This window comes from Syngnathus typhle, linkage group LG21, assembly GCF_033458585.1.
Source record: "Syngnathus typhle isolate RoL2023-S1 ecotype Sweden linkage group LG21, RoL_Styp_1.0, whole genome shotgun sequence".
NCBI lineage: Eukaryota > Metazoa > Chordata > Actinopteri > Syngnathiformes > Syngnathidae > Syngnathus > Syngnathus typhle.
This window is the reverse complement of record NC_083758.1, coordinates 7,251,779-7,278,321: the sequence shown is the minus strand read 5'-3', so window position 1 is coordinate 7,278,321 and position 26,543 is coordinate 7,251,779. Positions and strand designations below refer to the sequence as shown.

Here is a 26,543-nt window from a genome sequence, read left to right as displayed (position 1 = left end):
TATAAATCAACCTAATTTAGGCGTCTATTTTAGGTCTATATATCAACCTATTTTAGATCTAAAAATCAACCTATTTTAGACGTCTATTTCTGGTCTATATATCAACCTATTTTAGATCTATTTTAAACGTCTACTTTAGGTCTATAAATCAACCTAAGGGTCTATAAATCAACCTAATTTAGGCTATTATTTTAGGTCTATATATCAACCTATTTTAGATCTAAAAATCAACCTATTTTAGACGTCTATTTCTGGTCTATTTTAGATTTATAAATTAACCTATTTTAAACGTCTACTTTAGGTCTATAAATCAACCTAAGGGTCTATAAATCAACCTAATTTAGACGTCTATTTTAGGTCTATATATCAACCTATTTTAGATCTAAAAATCAACCTATTTTAGACGTCTATTTCTGGTCTATAAATCAACCTATTTTAGATCTATAAATAAACCTATTTTAAACGTCTACGTTAGGTCTATAAATCAACCTAAGGGTCTATACATCAACCTAATCTAGGCGTCTATTTTAGGTCTATATATCAACCTCTTTTAGATCTAAAAAATCAACCTATTTTAGATCTATAAATGAACCTATTTTAAACGTCTACTTTAGGTCTATAAATCAACCTAAGGGTCTATAAATCAACCTAATTTAGGTGTCTATTTTAGGTCTATATATCAACCTATTTTAGATCTAAAAATCAACCTATTTTAGACGTCTATTTCTGGTCTATAAATCGTCTACTTTAGGTCTATATATCAACCTATTTTAGATCTAAAAATCAACCTATTTTAGACGTCTACTTTAGGTCTATAAATCAACCTAAGGGTCTATAAATCAACCTAATTTAGGCGTCTATTTTAGGTCTATATATCAACCTATTTTAGATCTAAAAATCAACCTATTGTAGACGTCTATTTCTGGTCTATATATCAACCTATTTTAGATCTATTTTAAACGTCTACTTTAGGTCTATAAATCAACCTAAGGGTCTATACATCAACCTAATCTAGGCGTCTGTTTTAGGTCTATATATCAACCTCTTTTAGATCTAAAAAATCAACCTATTTTAGACGTCTATTTCTGGTCTATAAATCAACCTATTTTAGATCTATAAATGAACCTATTTTAAACGTCTACTTTAGGTCTATAAATCAACCTAAGGGTCTATAAATCAACCTAATTTAGGTGTCTATTTTAGGTCTATATATCAACCTATTTTAGATCTAAAAATCAACCTATTTTAGACGTCTATTTCTGGTCTATAAATCGTCTACTTTAGGTCTATATATCAACCTATTTTAGATCTAAAAATCAACCTATTTTAGACGTCTACTTTAGGTCTATAAATCAACCTAAGGGTCTATAAATCAACCTAATTTAGGCGTCTATTATAGGTCTATATATCAACCTATTTTAGATCTAAAAATCAACCTATTGTAGACGTCTATTTCTGGTCTATATATGAACCTATTTTAGATCTATTTTAAACGTCTACTTTAGGTCTATAAATCAACCTAAGGGTCTATAAATCAACCTAATTTAGGCGTCTATTTTATGTCTATATATCAACCTATTCTAGATCTAAAAATCAACCTATTTTAGACGTCTATTTCTGGTCTATTTTAGATTTATAAATAAACCTATTTTAAACGTCTACTTTAGGTCTATAAATCAACCTAAGGGTCTATAAATCAACCTAATTTAGGCGTCTATTTTAGGTCTATATATCAACCTATTTTAGATCTAAAAATCAACCTATTTTAGACGTCTATTTCTGGTCTATAAATCAACCTATTTTAGATCTATAAATAAACCTATTTTAAACGTCTACGTTAGGTCTATAAATCAACCTAAGGGTCTATACATCAACCTAATCTAGGCGTCTATTTTAGGTCTATATATCAACCTCTTTTAGATCTAAAAAACCAACCTATTTTAGACGTCTATTTCTGGTCTATAAATCAACCTATTTTAGATCTATAAATAAACCTATTTTAAACGTCTACTTTAGGTCTATAAATCAACCTAAGGGTCTATAAATCAACCTAATTTAGGTGTCTATTTTAGGTCTATATATCAACCTATTTTAGATCTAAAAATCAACCTATTTTAGACCTCTATTTCTGGTCTATAAATCGTCTACTTTAGGTCTATATATCAACCTATTTTAGATCTAAAAATCAACCTATTTTAGACGTCTATTTCTGGTCTATTTTAGATCTACAAATAAACCTATTTTAAACGTCTACTTTAGGTCTATAAATCAACCTAAGTGTCTATAAATCAACCTAATTTAGGCGTCTATTTTAGGTCTATATATCAACCTATTTTAGATCTAAAGATCAACCTATTTTAGACGTCTATTTCTGGTCTATTTTAGATCTATAAATAAACCTATTTTAAACGTCTACTTTAGGTCTATAAATCAACCTAAGGGTCTATAAATCAACCTAATTTAGGCGTCTTTTTTAGGTCTATATATCAACCTATTTTAGATCTAAAAATAAACCTATTTTAAACGTCTACTTTAGGTCTATAAATCAACCTAAGGGTCTATAAATCAACCTAATTTAGGCGTCTATTTTAGGTCTATATATCAACCTATTTTAGATCTAAAAATCAACCTATTTTAGACGTCTATTTCTGGTCTATATATCAACCTATTTTAGATCTATTTTAAACGTCTACTTTAGGTCTATAAATCAACCTAAGGGTCTATAAATAAACCTAATTTAGGCTATTATTTTAGGTCTATATATCAACCTATTTTAGATCTAAAAATCAACCTATTTTAGACGTCTATTTCTGGTCTATTTTAGATCTATAAATTAACCTATTTTAAACGTCTACTTTAGGTCTATAAATCAACCTAAGGGTCTATAAATCAACCTAATTTAGACGTCTATTTTAGGTCTATATATCAACCTATTTTAGATCTAAAAATCAACCTATTTTAGACGTCTATTTCTGGTCTATAAATCAACCTATTTTAGATCTATAAATAAACCTATTTTAAACGTCTACGTTAGGTCTATAAATCAACCTAAGGGTCTATACATCAACCTAATCTAGGCGTCTATTTTAGGTCTATATATCAACCTCTTTTAGATCTAAAAAATCAACCTATTTTAGACGTCTATTTCTGGTCTATAAATCAACCTATTTTAGATCTATAAATGAACCTATTTTAAACGTCTACTTTAGGTCTATAAATCAACCTAAGGGTCTATAAATCAACCTAATTTAGGTGTCTATTTTAGGTCTATATATCAACCTATTTTAGATCTAAAAATCAACCTATTTTAGACGTCTATTTCTGGTCTATAAATCGTCTACTTTAGGTCTATATATCAACCTATTTTAGATCTAAAAATCAACCTATTTTAGACGTCTACTTTAGGTCTATAAATCAACCTAAGGGTCTATAAATCAACCTAATTTAGGCGTCTATTTTAGGTCTATATATCAACCTATTTTAGATCTAAAAATCAACCTATTGTAGACGTCTATTTCTGGTCTATATATCAACCTATTTTAGATCTATTTTAAACGTCTACTTTAGGTCTATAAATCAACCTAAGGGTCTATAAATCAACCTAATTTAGGCGTCTATTTTATGTCTATATATCAACCTATTCTAGATCTAAAAATCAACCTATTTTAGACGTCTATTTCTGGTCTATTTTAGATTTATAAATAAACCTATTTTAAACGTCTACTTTAGGTCTATAAATCAACCTAAGGGTCTATAAATCAACCTAATTTAGGCGTCTATTTTAGGTCTATATATCAACCTATTTTAGATCTAAAAATCAACCTATTTTAGACGTCTATTTCTGGTCTATAAATCAACCTATTTTAGATCTATAAATAAACCTATTTTAAACGTCTACGTTAGGTCTATAAATCAACCTAAGGGTCTATACATCAACCTAATCTAGGCGTCTATTTTAGGTCTATATATCAACCTCTTTTAGATCTAAAAAACCAACCTATTTTAGACGTCTATTTCTGGTCTATAAATCAACCTATTTTAGATCTATAAATAAACCTATTTTAAACGTCTACTTTAGGTCTATAAATCAACCTAAGGGTCTATAAATCAACCTAATTTAGGCGTCTATTTTAGGTCTATATATCAACCTATTTTAGACGTCTATTTCTGGTCTATAAATCGTCTATTTTAGGTCTATATATCAACCTATTTTAGATCTAAAAATAAACCTATTTTAAACGTCTACTTTAGGTCTATAAATCAACCTAAGGGTCTATAAATCAACCTAATTTAGGCGTCTATTTTAGGTCTATATATCAACCTATTTTAGATCTAAAAATCAACCTATTTTAGACGTCTATTTCTGATCTAAAATAGGTTGATATATAGACCTAAAATAGACGCCTAAATTAGGTTGATTTATAGACCCTTAGGTTGATTTATAGACCTAAAGTAGACGTTTAAAATAGGTTTATTTATAAATCTAAAATAGACCAGAAATAGACGTCTAAAATAGGTTGATTTTTAGATCTAAAATTGGTTGATATATAGACATAAAATAGACGCCTAAATTAGGTTGATTTATAGACCCTTAGGTTGATTTATAGACCTAAAGTAGACGTTTAAAATAGATCTAAAATAGGTTGATATATAGACCAGAAATAGACGTCTAAAATAGGTTGATTTTTAGATCTAAAATAGGTTGATATATAGACCTAAAATAGACGCCTAAATTAGGTTGATTTATAGACCCTTAGGTTGATTTATAGACCGAAAGTAGACGTTTAAAATAGGTTTATTTTTAGATCTAAAATAGGTTGATATATAGACCTAAAATAGACGATTTATAGACCAGAAATAGACGTCTAAAATAGGTTGATTTTTAGATCTAAAATAGGTTGATATATAGACCTAAAATAGACGCCTAAATTAGGTTGATTTATAGACCCTTAGGTTGATTTATAGACCTAAAGTAGACGTTTAAAATAGATCTAAAATAGGTTGATATATAGACCAGAAATAGACGTCTAAAATAGGTTGATTTTTAGATCTAAAATAGGTTGATATATAGACCTAAAATAGACGCCTAAATTAGGTTGATTTATAGACCCTTAGGTTGATTTATAGACCGAAAGTAGACGTTTAAAATAGGTTTATTTTTAGATCTAAAATAGGTTGATATATAGACCTAAAATAGACGATTTATAGACCAGAAATAGACGTCTAAAATAGGTTGATTTTTAGATCTAAAATAGGTTGATATATAGACCTAAAATAGACGCCTAAATTAGGTTGATTTATAGACCCTTAGGTTGATTTATAGACCTAAAGTAGACGTTTAAAATAGGTTTATTTATAGATCTAAAATAGACCAGAAATAGACGTCTAAAAAAGGTTGATTTTTAGATATAAAATAGGTTGATATATAGACCTAAAATAGACGCCTAAATTAGGTTGATTTATAGACCCTTAGGTTGATTTATAGACCTAAAGTAGACGTTTAAAATAGGTTTATTTATAAATCTAAAATAGACCAGAAATAGACGTCTAAAATAGGTTGATTTTTAGATCTAAAATAGGTTGATATATAGACCTAAAATAGACGCCTAAATTAGGTTGATTTATAGACCCTTAGGTTGATTTATAGACCTAAAGTAGACGTTTAAAATAGATCTAAAATAGGTTGATATATAGACCAGAAATAGACGTCTAAAATAGGTTGATTTTTAGATCTAAAATAGGTTGATATATAGACCTAAAATAGACGCCTAAATTAGGTTGATTTATAGACCCTTAGGTTGATTTATAGACCTAAAGTAGACGTTTAAAATAGGTTTATTTTTAGATCTAAAATAGGTTGATATATAGACCTAAAATAGACGATTTATAGACCAGAAATAGACGTCTAAAATAGGTTGATTTTTAGATCTAAAATAGGTCGATATATAGACCTAAAATAGACGCCTAAATTAGGTTGATTTATAGACCCTTAGGTTGATTTATAGACCTAAAGTAGACGTTTAAAATAGGTTTTGACTAGGTTTGCGATGAGGCTGGAATCTAAATTTCAATTTCCCTTTGCAAATGTAATCACAATAAAAACTAACAAAATAAAAACAATATTAGAAGAAATTCTGCCTAACTAGTAAAACTCGTTTAAATCAATTCTTCACAGAATCTCTGAGCATTGTTATTCTAGTGTGTCCTCTCAAGACACTCGGCATCTAATTTTGTAGTGGGTGTACTTCCCCCCCCCCCCCCCTAAAATATTGCTTTTATTTAAGCAAGGCAACCTCTTCCAGGCCCTTCACATCCATTTCGGTCTTGATTGAGCTCTCTCGGACGTCACCCGGACAAAAACAACTGTTGGAGTGCCTTTGAATTTGCATATTGCCATACGGCAGCGTCGTTTGTTGCTACTTTCACGAGTGTCCATCCGGCCTCCTCCGTTTTGTGCCCTCATCAACCTTAACTGGCGTGAACAAACATCACGGCGATCATTATGCAGATGGCGGCGCCCTTTTGTGCTAAACTTTCGGAGGGCCATTATGACTGTCAGTCCAAATAAATGTATGAGCACCTCATATTATATACAGCAAAAGCTACAAAATGAAAAATAACTTTTTTTTTTATTAAATCAGACTAGTCAAAACTGGTCAAATATTTTACGATATTATTAAAAGTGAAGACAATTTGCAATTCTAGTAATGACACACCAATTTGATGCACAATTTGTCTTGGCGGGCCACATCAAATGATGTGGCGGGCCCCGTCTGGCCCCCGGGCCTTGAGTTAGACACCTGTGTGTGTGCTAAAGTGTCGGCAAAAAACACAAATATGAAAGTCAAGGTAGCACTTTAAGGGTTTTAAGTAGCATCGCATTGCATTTGAGTTTTGACAACAGAGTAATTATAATGGGGGATTGAAAAGGGGTGTGTAGACTTTTGATAGCAAGTGTATCATCTATGCAGCGTATCTTACAAAGGCGATTTGCCAGAATAAAAGAAAGCCTGGTATATGGGTCAGTTGACGCAATCGCCGGCCTCAATTTTGCACCCAGCTCCAAAACGGTGCCCGTCAAAAAAAGAGGAAACTCACAATGCTTAAAATCTCCATGCCCCTTTCACTTGGCCATACTTTGAGGAATCAATCGCCAAACGTAAACAGAAGCTCGTCACCAAAGAGTTAAGAACCCTGCAAAATTACAGGTGATCTATTTTTTTTTTTCTTACTGCATGATTTATTTATTGCATTATTTTTATTTATTCGTGTATTTATTTATTTATTTATTTACAAACTCAACTGAATTCCCTTATGTGTATGCAGAGTTTAAAATGATTACTAATTACTACTTGCCTACAATAGGCTCCTTTTATTATTATTATTATGATTATTATTATTATTACATTTGGACATGATTGACCATGATTTTGACTTATATCTGTACATCCCATTTCACGGGTTGGTTGCTGGTTATTTCTCCCATAATCAAAATATCATACCAATATCAACACAGTTTGTGTTGGCTCGTCATCCAGGAGTGGAAGGTCAGGATGACACAGCAGGAAAATCTTCCTCCGGCATAAGTTCCTCATGTGCCACTTCCTCATATTTAGTCAGCTGATATTATTGACATTTTGGCGGGTGAACTTCTCCAACGGGGACATGTGGGATCTCTCGGCAGACTGGACACACGCACACAAAAAAAGATCAGGATGAGTCGGCAAAATGATGCATCTCAATTGTGTCGGTGACTGCAGGTGATTGAAATGCCTTTAAAGGTGAAGCAAAGCTAAACAGGCACACAAGAGTCGCCAAAGATTTGCACGCCATCGTCGTGTGTGCACGTGTGACTTGTTGCACGCTATTATATTTGCACGGGGCACACACACACACGCACCGTTTTGCAATCTGGTCACTCATGTCTGAGTCACAGCTAATTTGCCAAGTCATATGGGGAACTATCTGTCTGTGATGGTTGGATGTTGCGACACCTAGCGGCCAATCTGGGCATTGCTTGCAGTGCTTCATTGGCGGGTTTCCAATAAATAAATAAATAAATAAATAAATAAATAAATAAATATTCATAATTTCCATAATTTATGTATAATTATTACTACTACTACTTTTGTTATTATGTCCTTTCATTAATAGACAACAACGTGTCTAAATAAAATTAGCATTCATAGCTTTGGTTTGGCTTGACAGCGGAAGAGACAGGAGTGTTTTGACGGGGCGTTCAGGAGCAAAGCGATGTGCGGGAAGAATGTCAACATTGTCTGCTCGGAGGCACCACTTCAAAGCCGGGGTGCGCTAACCTCCTCTCAGCGGTGGCGCGCTCTCTTGACCGACGCAAAGTGAAAGTGAATGCTCATCCACGGTCTGCAGCCTCTTCCTGGGACATCTCTTTCAAGTCCCAAAATGGATCTGATTGACTGGTTGGACCAAAGTCCACACGAAAACAAGCGGTTTGTTGTTTTGCCAGAAACCGATTTTATGTGACTCCATCTTGCCCTCAGTGTGCTAGCTAAACCAGTATAAGTCAAATGATATCAGACTGTAAAAACAAAATGGCCGACGTCTGTTTTGCGTCGCGGGAAGTTTCGACCTGAACTGTTGGCACCTTGCCACCTGATCAGCATACCTTCAGTTTCACAGTTGGATAAAAAAAAACAGATCATTACGACATCACAAGTTAAGGACAACGCAGCGCCATTGTCCTCGTGTCGTAAAACCGTTCAGCAGGTTACGCTAACTAATGAAACAAGACGGAGGAAGGAAGGAACACCTCAGGCCGGGTCGTTGTTGTAACGATGCCTTGCTCACGGGCGAACAGAGAGGCTCACAAAGCCCGAGACAAAGACGGCGCTTCAACCTCCCCCGTACAAACGCCGCCGTTGTTCCGACGCGAACGCCGTGACGGGAATGCGGCGAGGTTGCAGAATGACCCCACAGGTTCTCACAGTCTCGCCAGCGTTGTCCTCACAATGTCGTCCGCAAAATGAAGGCTACAGACAAATGAATATTGGTTCTTATAGAATTTTGAATCCATTTTTTTCCAATTAAATCCGATTCCGTTTTGATTGGATGCATGCTGCTGGTTATTCTTTTTATCCCATTGAGATCTTCAAACCCGTGCATGCAAATTAGGTTACTGGCAAAACTCAACCGCTGACGAGTCCCAGTAACTCGCATCAGAAGAAGAATTCAAAGACAATCAAGTGATTGTGTCACATTTCATGTCCGTTTTCAGACATGTTTCCATCAAACCAGTGCATGATGGGTCGGCGAGATGCCCGACAGACTTTGTGGAATTCTGGAGCGCTGCAGTTCTACACCGCATGGCCCAGCACCAATGGCTACGGGTTCCCGGCTCGCTCTCCTTACCACGGCAACATGCAATCATCTGCTTTGTACAATGCCCAAAACACATGGAAGGTAAGCAAAATAATAATAATCGCCATGATGGCAGATTTTTTTTTAAAGACACTTTTATGTTGTCATTGCAATAATCACCACTAGGGGGCACGCATCCTAGTGTGTTACCATTGGGAATGAGAATGGAGAAATCCGCTCTATTTTCCTCGCTTTGATGCAAAATTGAGCCTGAATCCTGCAAGCGCTGGCGAAAAAGCGCCAAATGACTCCCCGACCAACCACGGCGAGAAGGGAATAGAAGATCCAGACGGGGCGACATGAATCAGATTTAGAAAGGAGGAGGAAAGAGAAAACATCCCCACGTTAGATGGGTGACTGATAGACTTCAAAGCATCTGGAGGAGGTCTTTCATGTGCATAAGTTGCTGTGGCCAGCATGTGTTTGTATGAACCTGAAGGAGCAAGCAGGAGGAGGAGGAGAGGATGGGCAGGACTCGTGAGAATATGCTCAGGTGCAAACGTCCTGCTTGAACATGGAAATAAAGCCTTGAAGAATTCATCGGACATGTTCTCATCTCCAGAAAATGCAATGAGTCAGCAAATATTGAAATTGACGCAACATCTCGCATCGATGGCTTAGCGATTCGAGCCAATTTTTTAAAACAGGATTTCTAGCTGCTGGATGTCACTTTGAAATCACAAGTAAACATGGCCGCCACGCTTGGGACAAGTGCGAGTTTGTTGGGTTAAGATCTGCGGTCACGGTGGCGAGTCGGCGTGTCATCGGGCGCCGTGGGACAAACCAAAGTTTTTCAACAAATTCAAGCGTGCCTTGAACGTACTGTAGTCCGAGTCTGGTTCGGGCCTGGTAACTGGACACGTTGAGCTAGTTTGGATCAAAGTCAAAGTCAGCTTTATTGTCAATCTCTCCACATGTCACAACACACAAAGAGACCGAAATTACGTTTTTCTCTATCCCACGGTGACGAGACACATATCACGATAGACATACATGTACGCGACACCATATAAAAACAAGAAGGCAAAAATTCTAACAATCAATAGTAAGAGTGATGAATAAATAATAAATAAACAGATAACACAATAAATAACGGAGCCAGCAAGCATAGCGCAAAAGTAAAAACATCATAAACAAAAAGGCACAAACAATAAATGAGAGTAATAACAAATAATAAATAATAAGAGCCAGTGTGCATTCAGACAGTCCAGACAGTAAAAGTACAGGACGCCTAACCCTAACCCTAACCCTAACCCTAACCCATCAACTCACCGTAACAAAAAATAAAATAAAATGGAGCCATAGCAACAAGCTAGTGTAGTTCACAAAAAAAAAAGGCCCTACAATCAAATTGTTGTCCAAAATCAAATTGGACTCGGAACAAATCTTCCCCGTCTGTTCTAACCCTCAAATATCTGGCATGCAGCGCATACCGTCAATTGAGTTAGCTAATGAAATCAAGCTTCCGTTTTAAATAGTCCTCCGTGCCGCTGACCAGAGTTCCCGCGGTGACAAACGACCTCTATAAAAAGAAACATCTAAATAAAGCAACCCAAGAATTAGGAAGCTCACGAAAAACCTTTCGTCTCTCCGCAAAATACTTTTTTTAAAATTCATTTTAAGCCATTCATCTTTTCCCAAAGGCTAATTGGTTAGCATTTTTTCTTTTTTCGACTCACGCATCACAGCGCCCCAGTTGACCCTTCCCCGGCTACTTGCACACTGACACAAAAGAGAAAAAAGAAAAACACTTTGGGATGAAACATATCATAATCCCTCGTTGTAGGCTGAGGTGCTGGTGCTTGGAAAGGGGGGGGGGGAGGAAAATGTGTGTGGGGGGGCGATCTAAGGCCACCAAGATAGCTTTTCACAGTGTCCAGACACACGGAGAGACCTCCGGGAAGGAAAACTGTTGTGAGGTGTTGGCATGAGACTCCGTATGACACCCCTGGGAAGAATTAGCCACCAATGCATGCAAAGAACGCAGGATGATCATTAAATCAAATTGATTGTCGTCCACGGCAACCATGGATAAAGATTGGCATTGAGCTTTTAGGCATTGCAAATCATAAAAGTGAATAAACTAACAAGCATCTTTAGCGAAACGAAGCCTTTATGTTTGATGGCTCATTAAGAATGGAATGTAAGATTCGGAATGGACAAAAATTATATCAAAGGGGGGAAGGGCACTTATAAAATAGCGTGATACGATCTTAAAGCAAATGCACCAGATGGACAAATGTAAATAATATTAATAAATAAAATGATAAAAAAAATGAATCATAATAAATATAAAAAATATATATAATAAATAAAGATATAAAAAGGATCATTAAATCAAATTGATTGTCGTCCACGGCAACCATGGATAAAGATTGGCATTGAGCTTTTAGGCATTGCAAATCATAAAAGTGAATAAACTAACAAGCATCTTTAGCGAAACGAAGTTACATGCCTTTATGTTTGATGGTTTATTTAGAATGGAATGTAAGATTCGGAATGGACAAAAATTATATCAAAGGGGGAGAGGGCACTTATAAAATAGCGTGATACGATCTTAAAGCAAATGCACCAGATGGACAAATAATATTAATAAATAAAATTATTAAAAAAAATGAATCATAATAAATAGAAAAAATATATATAATAAATAAAGATATAAAAATGATCATTAAATCAAATTGATTGTCGTCCGCGGCAACCATGGATAAAGATTGGCATTGAGCTTTTAGGCATTCCAAAACATAAAAGAGAATAAACTAACAAGCATCTTTAGCGAAACGAAGCCTTTATGTTTGATGGCTTATTAAGAATGGAATGTAAGATTTGGAATGGACAAAAATTATATCAAAGGGGGGGGGCACTTATAAAATAGCGTGATACGATCTTAAAGCAAATGCACCAGATGGACAAATGTAAATAATATTAATAAATAAAATGATAAAAAGAAATATAAAAAATATATAGAATAAATCAAGATATAAAAACGACGGATATTCCATCACTCTGGGGTGGGCGTGGCCAAGCCCTCTCGCATCCTCAGTTTTGTTGCGATTACCGCCACGGACGGACGGAGCAGGTGTCTAGAAAAAAAATTCCACGGCCATTTGAAAACTCCCCGGCCCATACCGGCATCCTTTAATCCTATTAGGCCTAATTGAGTGAAGTCGACAGTCTTTTTCACTTAAACTATGTTCGCAGACTAATAGGATTCAAAAGGGAAGGGAGGGGAGGGGCGCTAAAAGGTACAATGAGTCATAAATGGTGGCCGGGCTGAATCGGACCGTGCGGGTCGGGGACCGGCTCGGGGCTTCACGCTGGTTCGGTGGGTTCTGTATTTACGAGGGAGGGAGGGAGGGGGGGGTCTCCCTGGAGGCTAGATAAGCTCGGAGTAGGGCGGGAGGGGGTGTAAGATTCACATAATTGGTATTCAGGGACCCCTAGTGTGTTTGTGTATGTTTACTACACAATAGAGACATTTAAACCAATAGCGATGTGATCGTTTTTTTTTTTTTGGCATTCAAGTCATAAAGAATGATGTGGATTAAAAGCATCAGGAAGTGGAACAATGCATTTGTTCCTCTGCTAAAAATACGGGTTAAATATTGGAATTGTGTTGGCCTTGTGATGATAAAATGACTCGTACCTTCACGGATGCTCCACACTTGTGACCATTCCGTGACGCCGTCTTCGGAATTGAGACGAGATTGGTGTTATGGAGGTCAGAAGGAGTCAGCGTCAGAAAAGACTTCCAAAAGGTTTGAAGAGACAACAGGAGGAAGGACAGCAAAGGCTTGTGACCTTATTTGGCCTTCCTAAGCATTTTTTTCCAATACATACTGATAATGTTGATAATTAGCAAGGTCATTTTCGGGTTTTAATTGGAAGGCAGCCAGGCGCCGTTCCCGTCTGACATCCGAGGACGAGATGCAGGGATTCCCAGAGTCTATGGGATAGCAAAACTGTGATGTCTATCTTATAATCACGTTAAAAATGGAATTGACATTACAGACAATAAGTTTTTCCTAATGGGATTACTCTGTTATCACTGGGCAAAATCGAATTTCATTCGGTTTCCTGCTTGTCTCGTTTGAACGTCTGTCTTTATCAAACACGAGCGTGTATATAATAGTTGAAAGGTCATCGTCAAAAGGCTCCTCCTTCCCGTGCGGGACAATGTGACTCGCAGTTACCCTAAACTGAGCAATGCGTTGCCAATGGCCCGTTAAAAATGGCTCAGACTGTGACAAATCCACAGGCACAAACCCGCCTCTGTAGTTCTGGGAACCTGAGGAGCTCCACGCGGACGTACGTGAGAAACCACTGCCAGTCGGAAATGTATCAAAAGATTTTTTTGGGGAGGAAATCATTCGGATGTCAAATGGAGGAGCCTCATTAAAAGGGACGGAATGCGTGTGAGGTCTCGTACTTCACCTGACGAGGCCTCGGCTAGCCCCCAATACGCCCGACATTCGTAGCGGCGTCACGTTTGAAAATGTGTCAAGATTACACACACAGCATTTTTTATTTTATTTTTTTAATTCAAAGCAGCGCCATCAGGAAACGTCAATCTCGTGCCGTCCTCGCGTCGAGAGAGAGACCAAGACGGCTAGCGCAATTAGCCACGTGACCCCCGACCCTGCTCGGAATAATTAATGAATAACAGAAAGGGATAAAGACAAAAAGCGCAAAAGCGGTCTGCCTGAGCGGCGGGCTGGGCATAATACATCCAAGAATGCCGTTAATTGGCCTTGCGGCTTTCATTCCTTGCCCTATTTCTTTCAATTCATTGACTCAAAATAATGGGTTCAGGTTCATTATCAACAGGTCAGAAGCTCTGGGAGTGCCCAAATTCTACAGCCAAGGCTTGCCAATCAGAAGTCGCCGGCGCATGCGGACATGTGCGAACGCTAACGCTCGCGCAACAACGTTCATTCCCGTCATCCCTTTTGGAAATTGGACGTGCGTGTTGTGGTGTTGGGACACCATGTTGGAATATAACTGGTATGGGCAGGTACGTACGTGACACATGACCGTGACGCACCTACTTTGCATAAATAACGAGAAAGACGGGCGGGTCACGCGGATGATCGCCCATACAAACGCTGGCGTCTGGTTTTATTTGAATGTCAAATTTTACGACGGCGCCGTGTGGCTGTCCCGCAGAAAGAGCAGCTTTGTTATCTATATCATCATTAAGATTTCTCATCTGGAATGATGTTGAGCTTTCTGGTACATTTGAAAAAAAAAAAAAAGAAATCGAAGACTGTTGTAGCTGAAGTTGTTTGACAAATACCGTTTTATTCCATGTATAATGCGCAAAATTTAACTGCAAATTTATTGTCCTAAAATCTGGGGTGGGCATTATACATGGGTACAAAAAAAACAAAACAAAACATTTTTTATTATTATTTTTTAATATATTTTTTTTATCCGGATATGATACGGAGGCCGCCATTACAGATGCGCTTTCTTCTCTGCTGTTCACTTCAAACACAATGCTCTGGTATCAGACGCTTGCTCGATCATCTGCTCGTTTGCGGTCACAATGTACCCTACACAAATCCGAAACATTTCTTCGCTATCGAGTTTGCTAGCGCATGCGCAGTGATACTGACCGGCAGAATAACATCCGGTTGTTCCCAAAGATGATTTTTTCTGAAATAATTTTACGTTTACGGACTTAAGTAGGAGTCAAAATTTGGGTGCGTATTATACATGGGTACAGGCTTTTTTCCAGCATGCCATTTTTAGGGTGCGTATTATACATGGGGGCGCATTATACATGGAAAAAAACGGTAATAATGATTATGCACAACTTTCCGGAACTAATTTTTTTCACAATGATGTTTTAATACGGTATTCCGACTTTTTGGCGACTGAAACTTTGCGTGCCTCCGACACGTGATTGGTTCAGACGTGTAAAGTATTTCGCTCGGTTTAATTGCAAGGTTTCCCATACCTGGGTGAGTCATGTCAAGCAATTAATACCCTGAAACAGGCTTTTAATGTGAGTCTTTTGGTCTCTCGGGCTCCCCATTGTGATGAAAAAGATGGGTGTCGTCTCACGTTAGCCTCGCGCAGGTGTAAGCGCAGATGAAGAGATAGACGGCGGCGGCGGCGGCGGCAAAGCCCATCAAGAGAGCCACACAGACAAACATCAAGGCAGAGAAGATGAGAAGGAGACGGAGTGAAGTGCGCAAATATGTAAATGGCGACATATTTTTTAAGAAATGACTGATGAGAGGGAAAGTTTGAGGTTATTCCAGGTTGTTTTTTTTTAGCTTTATTGGCGCACAGGCATTAAGTTAGCTTACTAAAAGTACTGCATAGACAAAGTGGCTCTCCATTTTGATATCAACTTTATAAAAATCACACAAAAACATTGGCAAGGGCTAGTTTCCTTTCAGATCCCAGAATATCTATTAAAACAGGAATCGCACTTTCTTGCGGAGTGCCCCAAGGGTCAACTCTTGGTCCTTTTTAATTTTTGAAATGTCTTCCTGGTTTAGCCCCTCAATGGCTCTATGTTTTGAGGGTTGACTAAATTCCCGCCATTTTGTATGTTGTAAATGGCGCTCTGTGCTTTTGAACGTTTTTGGGGAAGGCCTTGAAGGCTGGCGCTAAGATAGCCTAGCCGAGCAAAACACAAGCCGCTCTTTGTATCCACAGCGCAAACCGTATAATATTAGTTCGGGTAAGGTCAAAGCTTGATTTAATTTTCTGCTTAGTTCTCATTAAAAAGCTATTGCATTATTTCATTTGCCACAATCGAGTTAAAAGCAAAGTCGGGGAGGGGGGGGGGAGGTGTAATCAACATTTGTTCACCCGAAAAGCTTTTGAACAGTGCTTCACAAATGCAGTTAGGGTGAATACGATGCCATTTTTCATGTCACTTCAAAGTTGACAATTCATTCATGGAATTTTTTTTTGTTTTTTGCTGCCGGTTTCAGTTATTCCAATTTGCCTCGAAATAAAAGATCCGTTTTGATAATTTGACTAACTTCTGTGCTCCGTTAAATCTTCTCGAGCTCCCTCGTCTCTTATGATCTCATTTTGGGTTGCTTTCATTGTACGATCGGAAGTGTACGAGTGGTCGGCCATTTTTTTTTTTTGCCCCGCAGTAAAATCGAGATCCCGGCTACAATATTTATTTTAAAAATGTACGTTTTTGGCAACGGTGAGGCCGAATTTCAAACCGACAAAACATTCCCCTGATTGGGATATTAACAATAAGCACACAGTTTCCCCCGTGTCATCCGGTTAAAATGGCTTCTATATTTAATTCATACGAGGATCATTAAAAGTGCAGCGGTGCCGCGTGTCCATTACGCATTCCTTTTCTAGCAGGATAAAACAGTCGTCAGATGTGCGAGCCGCACTTTGATGCAAGGCCTCAGAAGCCGGGCCGGCTGTTACAAGAAGTCCCTGATGTTTAAAACATGCCGCGTGCGCCGGCCGGGCCACTAACAAAGGTGAGCACTTGTGGCTCCGCCCCCCCCCCCCCCAAAAAAAGTGGAATTTTCATTCAGCAAGTGAAGAAATCAAAATGCACAGCAGGGAAAAAAAAATCGGCTATATTAACAATCAAAATTTTGTTCACTTCCTGTTGAACTACCGTATTTTCCGGACTATAAGGCGCACCTAAAAACCTAAAATTTTCTCAAAAGCCGACAGCGCGCCTTATAGTCCAGTGCGCCTTATATATGGACTAAATTCCTAAATTTAAACTGGCCCAAAGCATTGTGTCATGAAATCAATCATAAGTGGCCCGCTGAAGACCATTCATGAATCATGACTCAAGACTATGGATCATTATTTTGTGATTATAAAGTAATTTGTTGCGTCTGAAGTTGAAATAAAAAAGACGAAATGGAGAATGATTTGATTTGGATTAAAAATCTGACATGATGCATTAATGGTGCGCCTTATAGTCCGGTGCGCCTTATATAAGGAAAAAGTTTCAAAATGGGCCATTCATTGAATGTGCGCCTTATAGTCCGGTGCGCCTTATAGTCTGGAAAATACGGTAATCACAAAATTGCCATGTGCTTTTCGTCGAAGAACGGACAAGGAATACTGATAAAAACTAAACGTGATCAAGCGTCATAATGATCAATGAAATGTGATTTGCAGTCAGGCGCCCGGCGGTGCTCACGTGGACACGCGAGTCAAACATGAGCCTCAGATGGCGGCGAGACATTCCTTTGGTCACGGTGGTTAAAATAATGCCGAGATGGATGCGCATTAATGGGAAACTTTATCAGTGGCGGCCATATTTGCTTACTGTGTAAACGTTAAATGGAATTGCTTTACCGAGTCGGGAGAAATAAGTCAGAGGAAAGCTTTGGATTTTTCTCAGACTTTTTGATATGTGTTTCTTTTTAACTCATTCAGTGCCATTGACGGTTATAGACGTCAAAGACTGTGTTGGCAGTGAATGAGTTAAAGGCGGGGGGGGGGTGTCGTAAAAGTTGTTTTGTGTGAGTGGGGTTATCTGGTCTGCTTGGAAAAAAAAAAAAAAAAAAAGGCCTGACAAGGGAAGTGGCTGTCATGGAGATAACCTGGCAGAATGTGCTGAATTTTCTGCAGGAAGGAAAAGTGCGGCGATGTGCATGCAGAAGCAACTTATTAGCATCTCGCTAGCCCAACCGCCGTTGGTGTTTCTGCTTCTGTCAGGTTTTTTTTTTCCCTCAAACACACACACAGAGAGGAAGCGGCCCGTGTTGCTCCGCGAATAAGCTGATGTGTCATGCCTTCCTTTCCTCGCTGATATTTCTGCAAAGTGCAGGAAAGAGGCTGCCGGTTCTCTTCTTCTTCCTCTTCCCTCATCTCGCTCGGAGAGCTCGGCTCTCGAATTTGCGCTTTGCACTCGCCGATGGGAGAAAGCGCGGGCGCCATGAGTCGACGTTGCGTGGTCAAAGTGGTCGCATTGACGGAGATTCAGCTGCTGCAGGTAGGGGGCGAGACTGAGGGGGGGGACGTAAAGAAATGCCGCTCACTCGTGCTCCCACCTTCGGAAGTAACTACAACAGCGTAAAGGTAAAGCGTTACCATCCGCTTAGCTTGACTAGCTAGCTCGAGAAATGAAGCTCTTTTGTCAAACATAAGGCTCGGGGGCCCCATCTGGCCCCGCTGGATCATTTTATGGGGCCTGACAAAATTTGCCATGATTAGTACTCCCAGACATCTGTTTTAATTTTTTTTTTTTGAAACAAAACAACTGATTCAAATCAGAACTCAACAATAACAAAGATGTCGCTCGTGTTAGCCCATAATGGGTTCACGTTGGCCGGTCTTTCATAAGCTGCTGGATTTTTCTGAAGTGAAAGGAGAACTTAAGCAAGACTGAAACTTTGTTGCACAAGAACATAAGCCCTACAATAACTTTGTTTTGATTTCCGAGTCTAATCTTATCCTGAGTTACGAAGGCCACGACGGAGTTTTTGCATTTTTTGCCCAGCTTAGTTTGCGTCATTCCGTTTGGGCTCCCTTGTTTGGGTGACAAAAGTCTTTCGGACAAAAAAAAAACTAAAGTCTCTACAACTTGCAAAGGAATTGACTGACGCCAGCTTTCGTTGTTGTTGCTCAATTCGATATTGGAGCCACTTAAAGTTGGCATGTCAGGAAAAGTGTGCGAATGCCTGCAAAACAAAAAATCAGTCAGTGAATTCAAACACTGCCACAATTGTTGCAGCAGGTGCCAAAGAGAAACACTCAAGTGTCTCAAACCCCCCAAAAATCCCAAACTTGGGCCCAGATTGACTGAATTCTTCTCCCATTGCTATCCCAGCGAGTGTGTGTGTGTTTGTGTGTGTGTGTAGGACCGCTGATAATCCTCTGGCATGTCCTCTTCACACTTACACAGACGCACCATTGTGGAGTTCAGCTTCGGTGACTGAAGCACCGTAACCTCTCCAATCTAATCAGATTCCTTTAAGTGGATAACAAGCGCGTCTCCGTCATTTACAGTAGCGAGAATGGCAAAGTGAAACCAGAACAGTCAGCTCACACACACGCACGTATAAGTGTGTGTGCTGCGTGGACAAGCTCCGACTTGCCCGTTGGAAAAAAAGAAGATAGACTAACAACCGGCATCTTGTTGAGAAAGATAAGAGTTCTCAGTGACCACTGACAAGACGAGCATTGTGGCGAGGATGCTCAAAATTGATTTGCACCGTATGGTCAGACTTCATATTTGTCGACAAATGATTTACATTTGAAAAAAAAGCAGACTTTCCTCCGAGCACCTCAATCTGAAACTTGTCTGTGTAGTAATTTAAGGAACTCGGTGTCCCAGTGAGGAACTAATACTACCTTGTGTCGCTTTAAAAATGAAGAGAACCTAAAGGTTTCGTATTACACCGGGAATTCTGCAATTAGGTTTATTCGTGATAATATCGATAAGACGGTACGGGAGGAACTGAGACAAAAACTCCAGAAATAACCGAAATGTAGCATTGAAGCTAACTGAACACAAATGGCGTCACGCAGCCTCGGAACAAAAAGCCCCGTTATTATTCCTAAGAGCGGATATCCTGAAGATTGCGTCATCAATGCAACGGTTAGCAAACATTCTTCTGAGAAAGAAAAAAAAAAAACATATCGGTGTTCGACCAGTCAAAAAGGTCAAGCGGCAATTCTTGTCATCGATTAACTGAGTTCCGTCATGGAAAATGATCCTCATTGAGACAAAGTTCAGGCGAGTTCAGATCATTTTCTTTTACCTACGATAGACATTTGTATTTCAAACTCTTGCTTACAATACACACATTATTCGATGATCTCTAAATAGTTCGCGGGCCATAAAGTCACGACAGAGAGTCGCATTGTCAATAGAATAATTCATCGAAATATTACTTCTGAAAATAGTCCACATAGGACCTCCAAATTGTTTTATTGTCGGCGTAACCGATCGTTCTGAGCTCTCCGCATTGACGGCGACAAACGACTAAAAATGGCATTAGTGGAGTTATTTAAAACCCCGATGGGAGAACAAGGGTCATTTGTGCTGCCGCAAACCCCTGGAGGAGGCAAAAGAGGACCTCGGGAGGTGAGAGCCGATTGGCCGCTCAGGCAAAAAGGGGGCGGTCCTAGCGAATGGCAGACGTCCCGCAGTGATGAAACCCCGGGTGATCTGACAGCTGGGCCATTTGAAGTGATTGTCATGCTATGCAACATGAAGGCTTATCCCAAGCTTTGGTCCTAATTAGTTCACTTAGGGGCCCCTTTATAAAGACAAGACGAGGGACACCGAGTCATTAAGGAGCCAGAAGATCAACAGGAGAGCAACGGGCAGAAGAAGCAGACTCGCATCCTTAAACTTGTCTTTGCTGCTCCGAGCAAACAAACTCAATCGGAAGACTTTTTGAGAATGCCACACTTATCTGACTGCGGCTACTACACCATGCGGGATGCGACAAGAGCTTCAAACGTAAGAGCGTTGAAATTCAGTCTTGGTTTTGGTCAACTGATCGTACGTGTTTACGGTAGATCTCGAGAATGATTGTCGGTTCTATTATGAGTGAAGTCGTTTCCGAGAAAATACAACCCAGCTGTTAGGCTGCGTAGAAATGACAAAGTCGTGACTCACGACCAGTTCTGCATCCCCAGTGAGATCATCTGCACCTGTTAGTCACAACGTGTCCAACTTCTGCAGGTACAGAGCCAACTGGACAACACCAAGTTCCACCTCCATCAGAGCCAGAGCCAGCAGGTCAAGCAGTACCTGACGCTGGGTTCAAAGTTGGCCTCGTCGGCGGCGGCGCAGGGCCACGCCGTGCCCCACCCCCACGCCCCCGGCCAGCCGCTACCCACCGTGCCCATCATGAGGAACGGACACATGGGATCCGTCAACGACGGCAGCAACCCCGACAGCCCCGTCACCCTAATGACCATGGCCAACCACGACGGCGAGGTGAGCGGCTTGCGCAGAAATGAAAGTTTGTTTTGCTGACTGGAAGGAAGTGAAATTGCTCGGGGGACGAACTCACTGACACATTTTCCCGTCATTGGCATTGAAAGCATTCGGATTTGCGGTTATTTCGGTGATTACTGCGAGTGACTCTTCTCAGTCCTCCCACATTCTTTTATCCAGATAAGAGGGAAAGGTTGTTTGGGGGAAAAAATACTGTCCAGGAAGTCCATTTATCTGATGTGCTGGTCAATAACTTCAGACTTTGTCATCTCTGACGAAAGAGTCTCTCGCAGGAGGAACTTTGATGACGGACGTTTTTCCCAAAACAATGTGCTAACTTAAGACTTTCCCTCGTTCAGGTGGACCTCAACACTTTTCGAGTCTCGGTCTTTCATCCACTCTTCTGACTTTTGTTCTTTTAGTTCCCAATGGATGAAGTGATTGATGATCTGATCAGTCTTGAATCGGGCTTCAAGGATGGAGGCTTGGATTGCATGGAGTCGAACATCCTGATGCAAAACAATGTAAGTCCGGTAGGATCTATCATCTCCTTTTTTTAAAAAAGGTAAATGGGGACACCAGAAATGGAAGGTGGCAGCTTGGGAAAAAGTGAGAAGCCTGGTCTTGGGGGTGAGGTTGAAGGGGGGCGCTATCTTTGAGGTCAGCTTAAGTCGAGAGATGAGTCAAAGTTCATCAGGGCTTAGCAACAGTTCTCACATCAGTCAAGAAGATCATTGCTGGTCAAGTAAAGCCTCCAAAGTTGATACCAATGAGACTGAATGACGAAATCTTTCTGCTGGACAACGACAAATCCAGAATAAGGTCAGTGGGAATGGAGTGATGAATTCGAAGAGCAGCAGGAAGGATCATTCTGATTGATAAAGTGACATGGATAGATACCACAACAGTGGAAAGGCGGGGGTGGCGGAGATAAGGCCTGGTTAGTCAGCTTCAAACGAAAATATTCTCGGGTTCTTAACACGAATGGGAATGCTCGGGAATGACGTTGTGACCGAATATATTAGTCAGACCGATTTCTCACATTGTCAACGCAACGCGTTCAGAAGTTATGGGAGGAATCTTTTCGATAAGCTTTCCTCCTCTCCTTCTTCCATCTCGAGGAGAGAATGAGGGCGGAAAAATGTTTTGTTTCTTCAGCCCGGAATACTCAAGGCGGGACTTTCACATGTTCCCATAAGTACACAAATGCAAATTAGACACGCATGTGGTGGCTGGCACGACACATCTTGAAATCCAGAACCATCCGTAAAACGTAGAAAAACAGTTTTGCTGTTGACCCAGCATCAAACCAAATGCTATTTCAAAACAGAGCCCATCTCTGTGTAGGGCGGAAGGGGTTTGAAAATGGGGCATTAGCCGAGGTCAAAGGGCGGGAGACGTCTGAATGGAGGTCGTGGTAATCAACTTTTTTTAGGACCTTTCTTGGTGTTAAGTTGTTTTGACTTGCGAGGGGAGGATTCTTCTACTCAGTCCGATTGGATCCTCCGAGTGACCCATTTGTTTCTTTTTGTTACCAACAGGTGTCCCTCAGTAGCAGCATGCTGGACGTGTATGGGGGTGAACAAGGTATGAACCCCCCTAACGGTGGACTGAGTCCAACATCTAACCCCACAAAGCTCACAGTAAAAAGGGAATACACAGGTATGAACTCATACCATAGTCTTAACAAATACGAGCAATTTGATAATGACAAAGTCTAATATAAGATAACAAAAAATAAACTAAAAAAAAGGTTCATTTTTTTTCATGAGCTATAATTTCTCCTAAATATATCAACATGATTGAAATCCTGTTGGTTTAATAAAAAAAGAAAAAAAAAAGAAAACTAAATAAAAAAAGCTATTCTACACAATTTATCCGAAATATATCAACCTAATTGAAATCCTGTTGGTTTAAAAAAATAAATAAATAAATAAAAAAAGCTATTCTACACAATTTCTCCTAAATATAATAAGCTGATTGAACCTGATTGAACTAAAACTACACAATTTCTCCTAAATAAATAAACATGATTGAAATCCTATTGGTTTAGAAAAAAAAAATGAAAAAAATAAATAATAAAAAAGCTATTCTACACATTTTTTCCGAAATACATGAACCTGATTGAAATCCTGTTGGTTTAAAAATAAATAAAAAATAAATAAAAAAGCTATTCTACACAATTTCTCCTAAATAAACCTGACTGAACCTGATTGAAGTAAAAAAAAAAACACACACAAACACACTGAGACATGTGAATATGCTGCATCAAGCAAAGAGGCCTAAACCATTTGGGAAATCCAACGTATGCCCGGAAGAAGCCTCCATTCTCAGTGGAGCGCGGGCACGGAGAGGACAATCTGCACCTCCACGCACTCCAAATTGTCTTGATTGAATCAACAAATTGCCAAATCCAATTTCAACTCCTTAATTTGCAAGAATGTGAACACAAATATAAATGCGCTGGCATTTTCTTGCCCCTCTCCAAGGCCGCTTAGTAAATTCGCCTTAATTACCGAATTGGCCCTTCTAAAAAAGTGCTCGCTTTTTGTCCACAATGAGCTGCAGACATGGAGCAGGAGATAAACTGGGCTCTCATTCATTCTGTGCGTGAGCGAGTGTGTGTGAGAGAGAGGTCAAGCCCGCCAAGGCTAATGCACGGGCGGAGACGCTACATTGGGGCCGACCTCAGTGTCTCCCTTGACTGGACCTTTTTGTCCGGGTCAGACCGCGTGGCTAATCCATTTGTAATATCATTTTTCTTTGTCTCCCCCCGCAGAACACGACACACGGGTCATGGCCAAGGAAAGACAGAAAAAAGACAACCACAATTTAAGTGAGCGCCAGAACCGCCGTCGATTAACCCGCCGACTGATTAACCCGCCGACTGATTAACCCGCCGGCTGATTAGCTTAGCTTCAACTTGCTATTTGTTGACTTTCAGTCGAAAGACGGCGAAGATACAACATCAACTACAGGATTAAAGAACTGGGGACGCTCATACCAAAGTCAAACGACCCGTAAGTTGTTTCCCTACGAGCTTTGGATTGGAATCCGCCGGCCATCTCAAGCAATTGAACTCTGGCGGACATTTAAATGGAAGGTCGGCCATGTCACGGCGGCGCCATTAAGGCGAGATAAAGGAGATTAGTAGCTTTGATCCAACTGGGCTCTCCACACCTGCAGAAAAAAGGACAATTTCACTACCTTGCCTTTCAAAAAAGGAGGTAATCTTGAAGTTGCCTTATTCAGCTCACCCCCCCCATGGGGATTAATTTTAGACACGAGGAAGTACGAGAATGGACTTTCTACATTGCTACTTAATTATTCTATTAAAGTCTCTTCAGAATCCCATGTAAGGACCAGGGATGAATAATTGCCATGTGTAAATCATCATTTCTTATAAAAGAGTGTGGGGAGGTTAAAAACATCCACCGATAGAGAATTCTAGTGGTTTAGAGAGGAAAAAAAAAAAAGGTTATCTTGAAAATTTGGTCTTTTTTTGTGCAGCGACATGCGCTGGAACAAAGGCACCATCCTGAAGGCTTCGGTGGAGTACATTAGGTGGCTGCAGAAGGAGCAGCAGCACGCTCGCGAGATAGAAAGTCGCCAGAAGAAGCTGGAGCAGGCCAACAGGAGGCTTATCCTCAGGATTCAGGTAAAGCAAGACAAGAAAAATGCTAGTTCATGGATGTGGGTGCTTCTCAGGAAGTATGGTCCGACCCACATCCGCAGTCCTATTTTTTTGGTGGGTAAACAATTTTGTTTTCCCGCAGGAACTTGAGATCCAGGCACGGGCGCACGGCCTCCCGAACATGGCGAGCTCGTTGGGTACGACGGAACTGAATTCGCACCTCCTCAAGCAACAGCAGTCGTCCCCCCAGCCCCAGCAGCCGCCTGTCTACCAGGAAGACCCCAACGGAGATTATCTACAGCGGATAACCGTGGTGGCCGGAGTGCCGTCCATCTCGGTGCCGCAGGACCACGTGGCGGGCGCCGACGGTTGCAGCACCTTTTCCGACCCGCTGTCCCACTTTACCGAAATCTTCAGCGCCACTCTCAAAGGCGAGCAGCGGCTGGATGAGATCCTGATGGACGAGGCGCTGTCCCCGTTCGGCGCCGACCCGCTGCTGTCGTCCGGCTCGCCCCGGGCCGCCTCGAAGGACAGCAGCCGCCGCAGCAGCTTCAGCTCAGGGGAGGGCGATGAGCTATAATGCTAAAGCTAGCCGGCTTCACAAGGCTTCACGGGACGTTTGCTCACCAACTTTTCTGTATATATTGTACAGCTCATGGACCTCCCGGCCTTTCCAGCAGAAACAGACCCGTATGAAAAAAGGGAGAACCGGAATTTTTGTTTTTTTGACGACACTGCAGTAGCTGTACACTGACTTTGACTCCAAAGAACTGCTGAGATCCTGTCAACACTGATTATTTTGTTTTTCCTCAACGTGCCTTATTTAGTCGTCTTCACTGTCATGACTAACGCTGTGCCTTTTCAGGTTTTTATATTTATATATGCTTAACTCGTGTAATCCTAAAATATATTTACAGTGTATATGCTAACATGCTACTTTTTTATTCACAGTAGGGGTGGGGAAAGTATAATAAACCCCTTTTTTTGATACATATGCCGTCTTGTTATTATTCGAAGATTGAAACTTTACTGGAATAGATTAGCAAAAAAAAACAAAAAAAAAACCAGGGAAGTTCCACGGTGAACGCGAAGGTGGCTGATTGGGAATGCGAGAATGAGGAAGCGGATAATAAAGACAAGTAGTACTACAGTTGATGAGTACTGCGAGCTGATGAGGGCGCATAATGACGAGAAAAATGAAGTGGTAAGCTCACAGTGAGGCGGGCTGCCGATAGTTGGCAGAAGTACGCTTGATTGAAAAGTACCCAGAAAGACTGTTGCCATTTATACAGAAGAAAATAATTTGTGACATTTTGAGATTACTTTGCCATTTTCTTAGAAAAAGTAAGTCTCGCAATTCATTAAAAAATAGGGAATATACACAAAGAAAGACAAATGCTGCTGTCGGCCACTACTCACACTCACGCGTAGACTCAAGTTGTGGATTACATTTGAAAAATAGACAAAAGCACTTCCCGACTTCCTCCAGCATTTCAAAGACAACACGTGGACAAAGTTGAAGGCTCGTTACACGCGAGGGCTTCAAACGGGATTTGTGGTCGGATGAGGCAATGGTGACATCACAACGGGGGAGAT

At 40.0% G+C, this 26,543-nt stretch overlaps 1 protein-coding gene across 7 annotated transcripts; it reads left to right on the top strand.

Annotated features, from left to right (window-relative positions):
• The first annotated feature begins 7,105 nt into the window (after positions 1 to 7,105).
• tfec (transcription factor EC) lies at positions 7,106 to 25,939 on the top strand. 7 transcript variants are annotated; one of them, XM_061269225.1, is made up of 9 exons: positions 7,106 to 7,208; positions 9,254 to 9,438; positions 21,056 to 21,313; positions 21,736 to 21,837; positions 22,855 to 22,975; positions 24,093 to 24,149; positions 24,258 to 24,333; positions 24,824 to 24,971; positions 25,090 to 25,939. In XM_061269225.1, exons 2-9 carry the CDS (start codon positions 9,256 to 9,258, stop codon positions 25,525 to 25,527), a joined length of 1,383 nt encoding a protein of 460 aa, XP_061125209.1. In that variant the 5' UTR covers positions 7,106 to 7,208; positions 9,254 to 9,255; the 3' UTR covers positions 25,528 to 25,939. The 7 variants fall into 7 exon arrangements, with proteins under 7 accessions (XP_061125209.1, XP_061125211.1, XP_061125213.1 ...); XM_061269227.1 differs by having other exon boundaries at positions 7,107 to 7,208; positions 22,855 to 22,900; XM_061269229.1 differs by lacking the exons at positions 7,106 to 7,208; positions 9,254 to 9,438 and adding exons at positions 18,081 to 18,352; positions 20,610 to 20,830.
• The last annotated feature ends 604 nt before the right edge of the window (positions 25,940 to 26,543 follow it).